The sequence below is a fragment of the Mobula birostris genome, chromosome X, assembly GCF_030028105.1.
Source record: "Mobula birostris isolate sMobBir1 chromosome X, sMobBir1.hap1, whole genome shotgun sequence".
NCBI lineage: Eukaryota > Metazoa > Chordata > Chondrichthyes > Myliobatiformes > Myliobatidae > Mobula > Mobula birostris.
Window position 1 is genome coordinate 21,163,700 of NC_092402.1, and position 16,528 is coordinate 21,180,227.

Sequence of the window (16,528 nt, forward strand, 5' to 3'; positions counted from 1 at the left end):
TCCTCCAGCTATCCACACGGTCAATCCCTCTCATCATCTTATACACCTCTATCAGGTCAGCTCTCATCTTTGTAAATTTTCTCTGCACTCTCTCTATTGTATCCACATCCTTCCTGTAGTGAGGTGACCTGAACTGAACACAGTACTCCAAGAGGGGTCTAACTAAGTTCTTATACAGCTGTAACGTTACCTCACGGTTCTTGAACTCAATCCCATGGTTGATGAAGGCCAACACACCATATGCCTTCTTAACGACACTGTCAACCTGCGTGGCAGCTTTGAGTATCCTATGGACACTGACCCCAAGGTCTCACTGATTGTCCACACTGCCAAGACTCTTACCATTAATATTATATTCTGTCTCAAATTTGACCTACCAAAATGAACTACTTCATATTTATCTGGGTTGAACTCCATCTGCCACTTCTTCGCCCAGCTCTGCATCCTATCAATGCCACTCTGTGACCTCTGACAACCCTCCAGACTATCCACAACACCCCCAACTTTTGTGTCATTAGCTAATTTACTAACTCACCCTTCTATTTCCTCATCCAGGTCATTTATATTTAAAAAATCACAAAGAGAAGGGGTCCCAGAACAGTTCCCTGCGGAACACCACTGGTCATCAACCTCCTTGCAGAATACGAACCATCCACAATCACCCTTTGCCTTCTGTGGGCAAGCCAATTCTGGATCCACAAAGCAAGGTCTCCTTGGATCCCATGCCTCATTACTTTCTGAATAAGCCTGGCATGGGGAACCTTATCAAATGCCTTACTGAAATCCATATACACTACATCCACTGCTCTACCTTCAATGTGTTTTGTTATATCCTCAAAGAATTCAAAAAGGTTCATAAGGCATGACCTGCCCTTGACAAAGCTATGCTGACCATCCCTAATGAGATTACATCCCTCCAAATGCTCATAAATCCTGCCTCTCAGGATCTTCTTCAACAACTTGCCCACCACTGAAATAAGACTCACTGGTCTATAATTTCCTGGCTTATCTCTAATCCCTTGCTTGAACAAGGGAACAATGTTTGCAAACTTCCAATCCTCTGGTACTTCTCCTGAGCCTAGTGATGATACAAAGATCATCGCCAGAGGCTCAGCAATCTCCTCCCTTGCTTCCCACAGTAGCCTGGGGTACATCTCATCCAATCCCAGCAATTTATCTAACATACTACCTTTCAAAAGCTCCAACTGTCATGGTCCAGTCCGTGAAGTCTGCATTCCAGTTCATGGACCAGTCCATCAATCCTTATTCCAGGTTTTCTGGTTTTCCCTTGCTCTGTTGGTGCCTTAATTGAGGCACATGATTCTCATTTTGGGCTGGCTACATAAACAGCTCCTGGGTTCAACTTCAGTTGTTGGACTGTTCCTTTCCCTTCACCTTCCTCCCGAAGCCTTGCCTGCAACCTTTGCCTGAAGCCTTGGCCTGAAAACTTGCCTGCAACCTTGCCTGTATCGCCATCAAGTTCCACTGCCAGAGCAAGACTGGAGCCTTGCTGTGTTTAGATAAGGAACTGTCTTTTATTGTTTGGAACTGTCTCTTTGTGTCCTCGCCTTTGTTAGGTAGGTCTGGCCGTTTGCCGCTACCTTGTGTTGGAAACCGTCTCTGTGTCCACACCTTCGCTAGGTAGGTCCGGCTGTTTGCTGCTACCTTATGTTGGGAACAGTCTCGTCATGTTCAGCATTCTGTGTATGAGTCCCAGCCCGATGTCCTGTTCCCAAGGAGGGGTCCTGGCTCTGTGTTCCATGTTCCTGTCTCCCAAGATTACCGAGGCTCTGTTTTCCGCGTTCCTGTCTCCCAAGTCTTAGCTTCGCGTCCTCATCCAGTTCTGGTCCTGTGTCCTGCCCAGGAGTCCTGCATCCTGCCGCCACGTCCAGTCCTGTTGCCTTGCCACATCTTGTTTGAGCCTAGATCCGGAGTCTGAGCCTGAGTCAAGACCCAGGTTCTGGGTCCCTGTCTAGTCTCTGGCTCGGAGTCCTTGTCCAGGTTCCAAGTTCCTTTTTCCTCATCCAGGTCCCGCTTCCCTAGTCTAGTCCTAGCCCAGGCCCTGTATCCAAGTCTCATCCAGGGCCTGTGTCTTGTCCAGCGTCATTTCTTCTCCACTTTCCTTGCTTTCTTGACACACCTAGTCCTGTTCCTAGTACTTCAGTGTCTGTGTCTTGCATTTGGGTCTGCTCCCAGTGCCCCCATTATGACAAGAACACATCCTCTTTCTAAATATCTATAGTCAAGACTTTCAGTGCACTGCAAGTCAACACCACAATTGCCAAGGTCTTTTTCCACTGGTGAATACTGAAACAAAGTATTCACTAATTACCTCCGCTACCTCCTCCGGCTCCATGCACACGTTTCCACTATCGGTCCTGATCTGGCTCCATGCACATGTTCACTATAGCACCTGAGACTGAACTGATAACTGGACACAACTTATGAACTCACTTTCAAGTACTCTACAACTCATGTTCTGAGTATTTTTTGTATTTGCACTGTCTTATTTTGCACATTGGTTCTTGTCATTCTTTGTGTGTAGTTTTTCACTGATTATATTGTACTTTGTTTTACTGCAAATGCCTACAAAAATGAATCTCATGGTTTTTTTATACTTTGTTACTTACAAACGTAGTTTACTTTGAACATTTTGAACTTTACCTGGAGCAGATTGCATTGGTGATGGCGTTTACAAGAAAATGTGAGCTTGCAGTAGTGGACTGGCCACCTCCAGTCTGAATGCACACTGGGGAATGTCTGACGTTAACAGTGTAGCAATTTCAACCGCACTGCTTCTGCTTCCACAATGAAGAAACGGGAGCATAGCCCAAATAAAATGGAAACTAAAGATCATTGTAACATTGATTTATTGCAGTTTCAAGCAAGTTACTAATGTAAATTTGGTCAATTAATGAGTGCAACCTTTATATTTTATGCACCTCAAAACATTAATTTCTCTGACTTCCCACACTGTAATTGTGTGGGGCTATTAGGTGAGATGGGAGCTCCAGAGTAAATGATTGTGTGAACTAACACACACACACTTCCAAAGCAACCTTTTATGCAATTGGAACACAAAAAAAACTGGAGGAACTCTGGAGTGGAAATGATAGTTGACGTTTTGAACTGAGACTGAACCCTGATGAAGGGTCTCAGCCTGAAACGTCAACTGTTCATTCGCCTTCATAGACGCTGCCTTATCGGAATTCCTCTCGCTTTCTCCAGGGTGTTTTAACTGCATAAAAGGCAGGTTCCTCCAGAATTTTGTGTTTGTTGCTCTCGATTGCAGCGTCTGTAGAATATTGCGTTTTCATAATTTTATGCGGTTGGGTTCTGCCCGCCTTGGAGAGATCTTAAGTTTCAGTAATCAGCAGGACAAAGTAGACTGATTTATTTATTTATTTTTTTTTTGCAGTGGTCCCAGTCTTGAACCTTGCCACTTTGTTGAGCTACGAAAAATGAGTACACTCTCAAAGAAGATGTCATCAATAACAATGAATGTGCTGGCATTAGAGAGGGTAGACCGTTCACGAGAATGATTCCAAGAAACGAAAGGAGCACTAACGTAAAGTCGCTGGAGTTTAGAAGAGGAGGTATCTCACTGAAACCTGTCGACTATTGAAAGGGGCGAGATGGCACAGCCTCAGAATACAAGGGGGTTTCTTTAGAACTATAGGGTGATGAATCTATGGAATTCATTGCCACAAGCGGCTGCGCAGGAGATTGACCAAGAACCGATCAATCAAGGCGTCAAAAATTTCTAGGAAAAGGCAGGAGAGTGGGGTTGAGAGGGATAATAAATCAGCATGATGAAATGGCGGAACAGACTTGATGGGCCAACCGGCCTAATTCTGCTTCGAAGTCTTTTGGCGTAATTGAGCGATTAAGAACCGTACTTACGCCAGCATCGCACGCAGCGACATGGAAATGGGCGCAGACCACTGTGTCCCGGGTGAATTAACTATCCCGAGAACATCTGACACGAGGGTGGAAAAGCCAACCAAACTGTCCGCCACAGGTCAGGCAGGGTTTTTAAACAGAGACTCGTAACCGTGTTTCAGCAATGTTTTACAGGCTAGCACATGTTCCCCATCCAACAAGACTACCCTACAAATGCTATTAAATCAACAAAAGCACACTCTATGCACGGATACCCCGATTTAAAAAACGACAAACAAAATTGCCACGGACTTATTTGATAGGACGCCAGAAGCACAATGATGACATTGCTGGACCAGCATCAGAAGATCTGGGCCATTGATCCAGAAGCAGAAGTTCGAATTGCACCATGGCAGCGAGGGAATTTAAATTGAAGAAGCATCTTGAATTTAAAGCAGTGGTGATGTCTAGTTGTATTAACCCATCTGGCAACAGAATTTGACGTCCTTGTGTGCTTCCTGACTCGCCCATGCGGTCGATTTTTAACTGCCCAGATCAAGGCCATTGGGACAAACAATAAATACCGGCACGGTCATTAACATCCGCATCCCATAAACGGGATTTACTCAAAAAGACGGCGCAACGCAAACAATTAGCTTCGTCAGTCCGTGAAAACACACCTTTGTGTGGGATGGGAGAGATCGCGCCCCCACCCCCAACTTTTTCACATTATAGAGATACCCTAAATCAACCTGAGCTGAATAATCAGCAGGAAAGGGGTTAAAATAATAAATGTAAGGGAGGCAAGGTGAAGGAAAATGTCAGTGTACCTGCACGTTATTGCGAAAGCAATTTTTAAACTGGAGTTGCCAAAGAGGGGGTGGGGGGAGAAAATCAGAGCTAGATTATTCCGAGCAGCGCTGGGAAATTAGTGCTCTCTCGATGAAGCGTTCTGGCGAGAGACAGGGAGCGAGACAGGCGCGTACACAGATACACAACACATATACACACAAATAGGCGGACATTAATTAAGCAAATAACAATCGTGCACACTATTTCTCTTTAACGCTTTCTTATATCACTCAATATATAGCGTTCCGTACTATATATGCAATAACAACCTCAAGAATACAAAAACATCGTCCTCCGTTGTTTCAAAATGATAAATCATAAGTTCCACTAAGGGGATTGGGGGAAGGGCAAGAATCGTCTCACACTTGCGGAGAAATTACCCTATTAAAATATGCGGCTAAAATGCCACAAATAACAGCGATACGTGAAGTAGAAATCTGCAGCCTATCCATTAGAATCCGCCAACACAACTACACGATGTAGTTGCTATGCATTCAAAGGAGGGGACTGAGGATAGCAAGCACCGCGGTGCGAATTAAAGCAGGGAGGCGGTGTTGCTGTTCTGCAGGCGAGCTAGCGGGCGAGGTGTAACAGGTCCGTGAGATCTCGTCCAGTCCCAAGCAAACGCGGTTTGTGGTGGGGGACGGTGGATGGGGTCCATTGCAAACCAGTCTCGTTTTTTTTCTTTAAATATACACAGGGAGTTTTATTTTGCGATACATGAAAGGAAAATAGCAGTATAAGGATATTTTACCCTCCATAGAATATGGTCAGTACCTGCACGGATGGGTTGTCGAATACATCCATCCGAATCTCCTGGGAAGTTGAAGGTGTCCTGGACATGCTGTTTAGTACCATTGGAGGCTACTTCTAGTCACTGGTAGCACATTTTCTTAAATAAAGGCTGATATTGATTTCTATTTGAGAGCTCCGCTCTTCCAAGCGTTGCTTGCTCTTCTCACACACAATGAATTCCCTCTCCCCTCTACGGTTTTACATCCCCACCTTCCTCGCCTGTGTTTCGATTGACAGACCATTGAACCAATCACAAAAGGCTAGATCGCCGGGTGCCTGGTGAATTGGTTAAAACTGTGGAAAATTAACCAATAGTAGAATAGATTCTGGAGATGATGGGCAGAGTATAATCAGGTTAGGCTCCTCCTTCATGTTTCCTGGGTGGAAAGTTGGGTGTAAATTTATAAAATCCCTTGGGCTGGACAGTTCAATGAAACACAAATCACGTTCAATCCAGACCACGTGAGAAGTGATTGGGGTTTGGAAAAATCTATAATGTAATAATACCGAAAATTTTCAGCAGATCAGGCAGCATCGATGGAAAGAGAAATGCGTAATGTTTCAGATCAAAACTGGGAAACTGCAGGAAAAGAATCTCAATATTGTATGTGGTAACATATTCGTACTTTGATAATGGGATGATAGTACAGATGAATGAGTGGCTGTGTAGATGGTGCAGAGATTGGAACCTGTGCAAGAGAGACGGGTTGCACCTGAACTGGTGGGGAACCAATATACTGGCTGGGAGGTTTGCTGATGCTTCCTTCTTACTCTGACTTCTCATCTCTTTTCTCCAGTCCTGATGAAGGGTCTCGACCTGAAACATCGACCGTTTACTCTTTTTCCACAGTTGCTGCCTGGCCTGCTGAGTTCATCCAGCATTTTGTGTGTGTGACTTTGATTTCCCGTATCTGCAGATTTTCTCCTGTTTAGGAGAGTTTAAACTAGTTTTGCGGGGAGCTGGGAACCAGAGCCTCGGGTCAGTAAGGGAAGGATTGGACCAGAAGGTAGATGTCAGGAAAAGTACTGAAAGACAACATTGAAATAACAGGTACGATGGGTTGGACAGTTTGAAGTGCGTGGATTAATGCTAGGAGTATTACGGGTAAGGGTGATGAACTTAGAGCATGGATCAGTATAAGGAACTATGATGTTGTAGCCATTACTGAAACTTAGTTGAGAGAGGGACAGGAATGGGTGGTTAATGTACCAGGTTTTTGAAATTTTAGAAAAGATAGAGGAGGAGGGAAAAGGGGGGTGGGTGTGGTGAAGTAGTTGCACTACTAATCAGGGACAATATCACAGCTATACTGAGGGGAGACATAACAGAGAGGTCCGACACTGAGTCCATTTGGGTGGAACTCAGGAACAGGAAGGGTATAATTACACTGATGGGATTGTGCTACAGAGCCCCTAATAGCCACTGGGACATTGAGGAACAGATATGTATCAGATTACGGAAATGTGGAAAAATAATAGGGTTATTGTCATGGGGGATTTCAACTTCCCTGATATAAACTGGGACCTTCTTAGTGCAAGGGATTTAGTTGGGGCAGTATTTGTTCAGTTTCTTAAATCAATATGTGGAAATTCAACAAGAGAATGGGCTGTACTGGACCTGGTGTTGGGTAATGAGTTTGGCCAGGTGACCTGGTGAGCAGTTAGGGAACAGTCACCACAACTCCTTAACTTTCAGGATAGCTATAGATAGAGGTATGGTCCTCGCAGGAGCGTTTTAGTAGGGCAAATTACAAGGGCATTGGGCAGGAACTAAGAAGCATTAATTGGGAAAACCTTTTCTCTGGCAAGTCCGCATCAGACATGTGGAGGGTGTTTAAAGATCAATTGCACTGAGTACAATTAGGTATGTTCCTGTTAGAAGGAAGGATGGGGATGGAAAGATAAGAGAACCTTGGATGTCCAGAGAGGTGATGAATTTAGTCAAGAAGAAAATGGAAATGTATGTAAAGCTTCAGAAGTCAGGATCAAATGAAACACATGAGGAATATTAAGAAGCCAAAAAAGAACTAAAGAAGGGAATCAGGAAAGCCAGGAGGGACCATGAAGTCCTTGGCAAGTAGGATTAAGGTGAATACTAAAGCATTCTATATATACATCCAGAGCAAGAGGATAACTAGGGAGAGGCTGGGACCACTCAAGGATAAAGGGTGGATCCTATTTGCTTGGATGCAGAGAACGTGAGTGAGGTATTCAGTGAGTACTCCGCTTCAGTATTTACCAAGAAAAAGGATATGGAGGACCAGGAGATCAGTGCTGAGTGTATAAATAAGTTCGAGCATTTAGATGTCAAGGAGGTGGAAGTGTTGGACTTCCAAATGAGTATTAAGTTGGATAAATCCCCAGGGCCTGATAGAATTTACCACAGGTTATTAAAGGAGTCAAGAAACAAGATTGCTGAGTCCTTGACCAATATCTTTTGTCTCCTCTCCAGCCACAGGCGAGGTCCCGGAAGACCGGAGAGTGGCTAATATTGTACCTCTTTTTAAGAAGGGAACAAAGGAAAATCTTGGGAACTATAGACCAGTGAGTCTTACATCATTTATAGGGAAATTACTGGAGAAAATTCTTAGGGATAGGATATACAAGCATTTCAAAACCCATGGCCTAATTAGGGAGAGCCAACATGGCTTTGTGCATGGCAGGTCGTGTCTTACCAACTTGATTGAGTTTTTGACAAGGTGACAGGAGAGATTGACAAGGGTAGGGCAATGGATGTTGTCTACATGGATTTTAGTAAGGTGTCTGACAAAGGCCCTTATGGGAGGCGAAGACTAAGATGCATGGGGTCTGCAGCGAATTGGCTGTTTGGATTCAGAACTGGCTAGTGCATAGAAGACAGAGGGTAGTGGTTGAAGGGACTTATTTGTGCTGAAGGTTTGTAATTCGTGGTGTTCCGCAAGGATCTGTGCTGGAAACTCTGCTGTTTGTGATGTATATAAATACCTGGATGAAAATATAGATGGGTGAGTAAATTTGAAAATGATACCAAGATTGGTGCAGTTGTGGATAGTGAGGAGACTGGCAAACAATACAGCACAATATAGACTTATATATAGGCCAATATAGACTGATATTGCAGATATGGGCTGAGAAATGGCAGATGGAGTTTAACTCAGATAAATGTGACGTGTTGCACCTTGGAAGGGCAAATGCAGGGAAACACTACACTGTTAAGGGCAAGTGTTGCTGAGCAGAGAGATCTTGGGATCCAAAATCATAGCTCCTTGAAAGTGGTTACATAGGTTGATAGGATGGTTAAGAAAGCTTATGGAATGCTTTCTTTTATCAGTCATGTCATTGAGTTCAAAATTCAGGAGGTTATGTTACAATATAAAACTCTGGTTATGCCACATTCGGAGTATGGCATACAGTTCTGGTCACTTCACTATAGAAAGTATGTTGAGGCTTTTGAGATGGTGCAGAAGAAGCTCGATAAACCTGGGTTGTTTTCGCTGGAGCGCTGGAGGCTGAGGGGAGATCTGATAGAGGTTTACAAGATTATGAGGGCATAGATAGAGTGGACAGAGAATATCTGTTTCCCAGGGTTGATATGTCTAATACGAATGGACATGTATTGAAGGTGAGAGGGGGTTCAAGGAGGATGTGAGGGTAAGTTTTTTATTCGGAGTTATAGATGCCTGGAATGCAAAATATGTACATGTCACCATTTACTACCCTGAGGTTCATTTTCTTACAGACATTCACAGTAGAGCAAAGAAATACAATAGAATCAACGAAAAACTACGCACAAACAAAGGCTAACAAGCAAACAATGTGCAAAAGAAGACAATATTTGGAGTTTTTACTATTTCCAAAATCTAATGCAATACTGTAAACACTTCTGATTAAAACCTAAATCTTTTCATCTGCTGAAGGTAGCATCCCACATTTTGAAACTCTCACAGGAGAAAGTAGATGTTTTGTTTAACTGTGGTTTATTAGACTGCTCTGTGTATACTACACAGTTCTGCAATCTGGCCAACAACACGCTTTCTGTGGGATAATTCTGTGCATAAATTGGCTGGTACATTTCCTACATTACACAGTGATCGCATATCAAATTGGTTCCAAGGTTGTCAAGCTGAGGGGTGGTAGTGGGGACAAGCTCCCACCACCTAAAAGTGCTCCTCATGGCATGCACCAAAAATAGCCTCTGACAACCACATCCGACTCCTGGCCTTCTCGCGTGGCTTAGCCTCTAAGCCCGGCGGAACTGTTTCTACTGACAGGAGAAGGGGCGAAGGCGGGTCCTGGCGCTTTAAAACCAGTGCTTCAGATAGGTGGAGCCCGTCAGCCTGGGAAGGCAGTCCATCTAAGAGAGGGAAAACACTGATCTCAAACCTCCGCTGCCTTGCAGCCCTACCCACTCATAGGAAAGGCTTCGAGAGTAAACCCTGAGGACAAATCCGGAGCTGGAGTCCCTAAGGCAGTTCGACGTTGCCTTCAACCTCGTTCTGGCAACTCCTGTGATGACACTGGTGCCAAGCTGTATCAGCCCTTGCCCTTCCCTTGGACAACATCGGTGTCGTGGAGAGGGGAGTCGCTGCATGGGCAACTGCCAGTCTTCCATACAACCTTGCCCAGGCCTGCACCCTGGAAACTTCCAGCCACAGATCCATGGTCTCGCAAGACTAATGGATGCCACCAACATATCAAATTAGACGTAAAGCACTTGGGGAATTCTGAGAGGAATCTAAGAGGTGCTACGTAAATGCAAGTCACTCTTAAAACATCAATAGAGCCTAATGTTACATCCAGCAGCTAGGATGGAAGGAAAAAATAATTTTAATTGTTAGTCCTGATGAAGGACAACATTCCTCTGGACCATGGTGCACCCATAAAACATATATAATGCACAGCATGTAAAACTAAATATTACCATAAATAAGTTAATAAAATATAATTCAAAATGCATGTAGAGTGCAGCACAGGTAAATAGCAAACTGTTCGCTGTCGTAGTGACAAGACCTCGGTGGTGTCAGGGTATTCATTCGTCTCACAGCCTGAGGGAGGAACCTGTTAGCCAGTCTGGCAGTCTAGTCCGGATGCTTCTGTAACTCCTTCCTGATGGCCGGTCAAAGAGGTTGTGGGATCGGTGTTAGGGATCCTGAGCAAAGCTCCGGGCCCTTCATATACAATGCTCCCAGAAAATGTCACAGATGGGGGAGGGAGACCCCAGTGATCCTCTCGCAGCCTTTACTATCCTCTGTAGGGTCTTGCATTCTGATGCTTTACAGCTTCTGTACCATATGATGATGCAGCCAGACATGACACTCTCAATAATGCTCCTGTAGAAAGTTGATAGAATGGGGGCAGGGAGATCCTACCAACCCCTAGGCTTGATTAGAAGCTTTGCAGCTCACTTATTGAAGAGGTAAAAAACCTATCATGCTTTTAAGGCACAATGGCATTTGATTTTTGTAATATTCATTCATATAACATGAATAATAGACTGAATGTGAATCAGAATTCACAATAAAACATAGATCAGATCACTGTAGGGATGAGGAGGGAAGTGGATGGAGGAACTGGTTTTGAACCTGACAGCAGAGAGTAAAAAAGCAAGCCTATGGCCCACGGTGTAATTTGATTTCCCAAAACAAATGTTTAATGCATGGATGGGGAATGGATTTGTGCTGGAGAGCATGAAGAGGCAATGGATTACATTATTTGTGGATGAGATAAAGGAAAGCCACAAAATTGATTGAAACACAACAAAAAACAAGAGAGCTATAGAATTTTGAATGGCCAATACTATGAACTGGGTGATTGAGAGAATGAAGTAAATGGGGAATAATCACTTTGCCAGCAATTTGAAAACTGAAGTTACTATTAAAAAGTATTTGAGTATCAATTACTTCTTAAATTAAAGTATTGAGTACTGGAGTTGGGAAGTAAGAATTAAGAAGTGGGAGTGAGAATTGTTTAGTTTTAATACACATGTTCCAGCATTATTAAAGTTTACAATATATACTTTATTGTTTTACCGAACACCCAATCATATTGTTATATGATAATATGTTAAAGTTGTATATGACATTGGTGAGGCCTAATTTGGAGTATTGTGTGAAATTCTGGTCACCTACCTACAGCAAAGATACCAATAAGATTGAAAGAGTGCAGAGAAAATTGACAAGGATGCTGCCGGGACCTGAGGACCTGAATTATAGGGAAAGGTTGAATATGTTCGGACTTCATTCCCTGGAGTGCAGGATAATCAGGGGAGATTTGATAAAGGTGTACAAAATTATGAGGAGTATAAACAGGTAAATGCAAGCAGGCTTTTTCCACTGAGGTTGGGTGGTATTACGACTAGAGGTCATGGGTTAAGAGTGTAAGGTGAAATGTTTAAGGGGAACATGAGGGGGAACTTATTGACTCAGAGGGTGGTGAGAGTGTGGTACAAGCTGCCAGTGAAAGTGGTAGATGCAGGTTACATTGCAACAGTTAAGAGAAGTTTAGTTAAATACATGGATGGGAGGAGTATGGAGGGCTATGGTCCAAGTGCAGCTTGATGGGACTAGGCAGAATAATAGTTGGGAACAGGCTATATCTGGGAACAGACTAGTTGGGCCAAAGGACCTGTTTCTGTGCTGTAATGCTCTATAGCACATTTTTTTTACTGTATTGAATAAAATACTTCTGGCAACATTCACAAGAAAATAAAAATCTAGGAGTTAAATATGTTGTGTGTGGTTTAAGATAATCTCAAACTGCTTCATAGTGAATTAAGTACTTTTGAAGTGTTCTCACTGTTTTATTGTAGGAAAGTGGGCATTTAACTTACACTTAGCAAGTTCCCACATGTCCTCAACCAGATAAACAGTGATTGGTGATTGAGGGATAATTAATGGTCAGGGCACGAGGATGACCTCTTCAACTCTTCACAAGAGCACCATGTAATCTTTCGCATCCATCTGAGAGGTAAGCCAGATATCAGCTAACATCTTATCCAAAGACACCAACTCTGACAGTTTGGCATTCCAACAGCTCCCCCCCACCCCCCGCGAGCCCCAAGGCATCAGCATAGATTATGTGTTCAAGGATCTGGAAGTGGAACTGAAACATTGATGACATTAACACAGACAGTACAGGGCCAAGAGAACAATTATATATTTTTTTAAGCAAATTGCAACAAGGTCTTGGCCTGAAACATCAACTGTTTATTCACTTCCGTAGATGCTGCCTACCTGCTAAGTTCCTCCAGCATTATGTGTGTGCTGTGTTACAACAAAAATGGTTCCTCATACTATGCACACAAAATTCTGCAGATGCTGGAAATCTTGAACAACACACACAAAATGCTGGAGGAACTCAGTAAGTCCTCTGTGTGTGTGTGCTGCACTAACACTATACAATCTTTTCGACTGATACATAAAATTAAAGTAAATGCCAATATTAAAGAAAGCTTTGCACACTGGCACATTTCATAGTCTCCATACATCCCAGTGTGGGAGGCTGAATTGGGTTAATGTGAGAAATGCAGCTGTTAGTTTGAGCACAGCAAACTCCAATGACAGCAATGTGATGAAGATTGTGTGGTGGAGTCATAGACTAATATGTCATGGAAACAAACCCTTCAGCCTATCTCCTCTGTGATGACCACTGTGCCCACTGTGCTAGTCCCATTTGTCACCCATTTGAAGCAAGTGGGAACCTCTGACTGCAACAATGAGAGATTGAAGATGTCCTTGACCACTCCTGCCAGTTGGTTGGCACAGGTTTTCAGAGCCCTCCTGGGTACACCTGGGTCCTGATCCCTTGCGAGTGTTCACCCTCTTGAAACATGTTCTGATGTCAGCCTCCAAGATGGAGATCACAGGGTCACCGGATGCTGCAGGGATTTTCATAGATGTTGTTTTATTCTCCCTTTCAAAATGCCCGTAAATGAAGTTGAGCTCACATAGGAGTGAAGCATCACAGCCATGTTAGGTTTCACTTTACAGGAAGTAGTGGCCTGCAAGCCCTGCCAGAGCTGATGTGCATCCAATTTCAACTCTAGCCTTAATTGGATTTTTTTTCGCTCTTAAGCTAACCTTCCATTGGTTGTACCTGGGCTTCTTGTATAGTTTAGGATTGACTGCCTTGAATGGCACAGACCTAGCCCTCAGCAGACTACGAATCTCCTGGTTCATCCACGGCTTTTGATTTGGGTGTGTTTAATATGTTCTTGAAGGCACACACTATTCCTCACAGAATTCATCCAGAATTAAAGGTAAATCCCTGAATATTATCCAGTTCACTGATTCAAAGTCGTCCTGTCAACACTCCTCCACCTCCCTTGACTATATATAGGAGTACTAGGCAGAGACTATACACTTCAGAAAGGATGTGCTGACATTGGAGAGGGTCCAGAGGAGGTTCACCAGAATGAATCCAGGAATGAAAGGGGAGGAGTATTTATAACTCTGGGCCTGTACTCGCTGGAGTTTAGAAGAATGAGGGGAAAATCTCATTGAAACCGACCAAATATTGAAAGAGTGGATGCGGAGAGGATGATTCTAATAGTGGCAGATTCTATGACCAGTAAGCATAGCTTAAATGAGAAGTTGTCCCTGCAGAACAGAGATGAAGAAGAATTTCTTTAGCCAGAGGGTGGTGACTCTGTGGAATTCATTGCTACTGATGGCAGTGGAGCTCAAGTCATTAGGTATATTTCAAAAGTTTCAGAGGTACATTTAATGTCAGAGAAAAGTATACAATATACATCCTGAAATTCTTTTTCTTCGCAACCATCCGCAAAAACAGAGGAGTGCCCCAAAGAATGAATGACAGTTAAGTGTTGGAACCGCAAAGCCCCTCCAGCTCCTCCCTCCCACACGTAAGCAGCAGCAAAGCAATGATCCTCCCTTCCCCACCAGTAAATAAAGCATCGGCACCCCCCACCGAGCACTCAAGCATGCAGCAAAGCATCTATAAAGGCACAGACTTGCAGTACCCCAAAGACTACTCGTTTACCTGGTAATTCAACATACCACAGGCTCTCCCTAATAAGGTAAAAGAGATGACTTCATATCACAGCGGGAGGGGAGACATAACAAACAACTCGCTGATTTATGGTGTTAAAAGTCTGTTGCGTCGCTTTTTCCGAGCCCTGTGCCCAAAGAACCTGGGTCTCTGGGCACACAACCAGCAGCCAGCTTGCTGCTTTCTATCTTCCGTCTCCCACGACACACTAATTTCCTGCGGAGGCACTGACCTCAAGTCCTCTCGCCTCCAGAGCCACGAAATCCCAGAACCCTGAAGGTGTGCTAGTTTTCTAGGCTGCATCCTTGATATATCGAATAGCGGCCAGTCATGAGACCCTGAGAGTGGGTCCCATTCCCACAAAGAACCGAAGCCAGCATGTAACTCCAGGTCAGGGTCTTCAAAAGAACCCTGACAGGGGAAAAATAGAGATATTAAAGATAGAAATAGAGCTGTTTCCAAAGATGCAAGCAAAGGAGTCGACATTAGGCACCATCATCCTCCTAAACTCCACCCCATATTTACAGCAGAGTTTGAGATATTCTTGATTAGAAATGGGCATCAACGGTTACGGGGAGAAGACAAGGAGAATGGGGCTGAGAGTAATGTTCCTTCTAAGGTGTGTGTGCACACATCTTTTGCTACTACCGCACAAAAGAATTTAAACTTCGCACAAAAGGTTGTCACCATATACCCCTTGCCCATCCTCTGGGTCCCCCCCCCTTGTCTTTCTTCCCGGACCTCCTGTCCCATGATCCTCTCATATCCCTTTTGCCAATCACCTGTCCAGCTCTTGGCTCCATCCCTCCCCCTCCTGTCTTCGCCTATCATTTTGGATCTCCCCCTCCCCCTCCCACTTTCAAATCTCTTACTCACTCTTCCTTCAGTTAGTCCTGATGAAGGGTCTCGGCCCGAAACGTCGACTGTACCTCTTCCTAGAGATGCTGCCTGGCCTGCTGCGTTCACCAGCAACTTTAATGTGTGTCACCATCTACCTTGTTGGCAGGTTAAGTATATTTCATGATCGTACACAATCACATTTCCTTTTCCAGTTTCTGATGCAGATGGTTTTGACAGTACGGAGTTTGCAATAATTTGTACGTAGATTTTAGAATTGGCTTATTTATACTGTTTTATTGAAGAAATCATTCAGTGTGCAGATGTTATTGTCACTGTGCAAACAATTGCACAACATAAGATTTTTGTGCACACTGGTCTTTACAAATTAGAGGGAACATTGGCTGAGAGGGATAATAAATCAGCCATGATGGAATGGCAGAGCAGACTCGATAGGCCAAATAGCCTAATTCTGCTCTGATATCTTGTGGTCTTATGGAATGTTGTTAGTGTAATTTGTTTCAGTATTGTTAAATATCCTCCAGGACATCGGAAATAACTTCATGCATCTTTTGGAAATAGCTCCCTGGAATCTTTTGAATTTACTTGCGGGAGCAAGTGCAGACTTGATTTAATGGTACAGTACTCCTTCAGCACAGTAAGCAACGTCAACCCACACATTCACCTTCAAGTCTCTGGTGGGAAACTGAAAACCAGAACTTAAAAGGATGTAAATTCTTATTGGATGTGTAGCACATACCTCTACCTATCCCCATTGGTTGAACAGCATACTTTCTGTATCCCCAGTCACTTGATAGTTGGAGTCATAGAGTTATACCACACGGAAGCAGGCTCTTCAGACCATCCAAACTGTGTACCTGAGCTAATCCCATTTGCCTGCATTTGATCCGTATCCCTCTAAACCTTTCCTATCCTTGCACCTGCTCAAATGTATTTTAAACATTGTAGTTGTACCCGTTTCTACAACTTCTCTAGCAGCACTCTCCCTATACCCACCACCCTCTGTGTGAAAAACTTGCCCCTCTGGTCCCCTATAGGAAACCTATGCCCTCTAGTATTAGACTCCCCTACTCTGGAAAAAAGACAGTGGCCATTCACCTGATCCATGCCCCTCATAATTGTATATACCTCTATAAGGTCAACGATCTACACT

General features: G+C 43.8%; 1 protein-coding gene across 3 annotated transcripts in view; it reads right to left on the reverse strand.

Moving 5' to 3' along the window:
* Positions 1–5,665, reverse strand: part of cacnb1 (calcium channel, voltage-dependent, beta 1 subunit) — a 470,521-nt gene extending 464,856 nt beyond the window's left edge. For all 3 annotated transcript variants that reach the window (XM_072248611.1, XM_072248612.1, XM_072248610.1), the window contains exon 1: positions 5,512–5,665. In XM_072248611.1, the coding sequence (XP_072104712.1) occupies positions 5,512–5,592 (81 nt within the window). In that variant the 5' untranslated portion in view covers positions 5,593–5,665. The remainder of the gene's footprint in view (positions 1–5,511) is intronic.
* Positions 5,666–16,528: the final 10,863 nt, after the last annotated feature.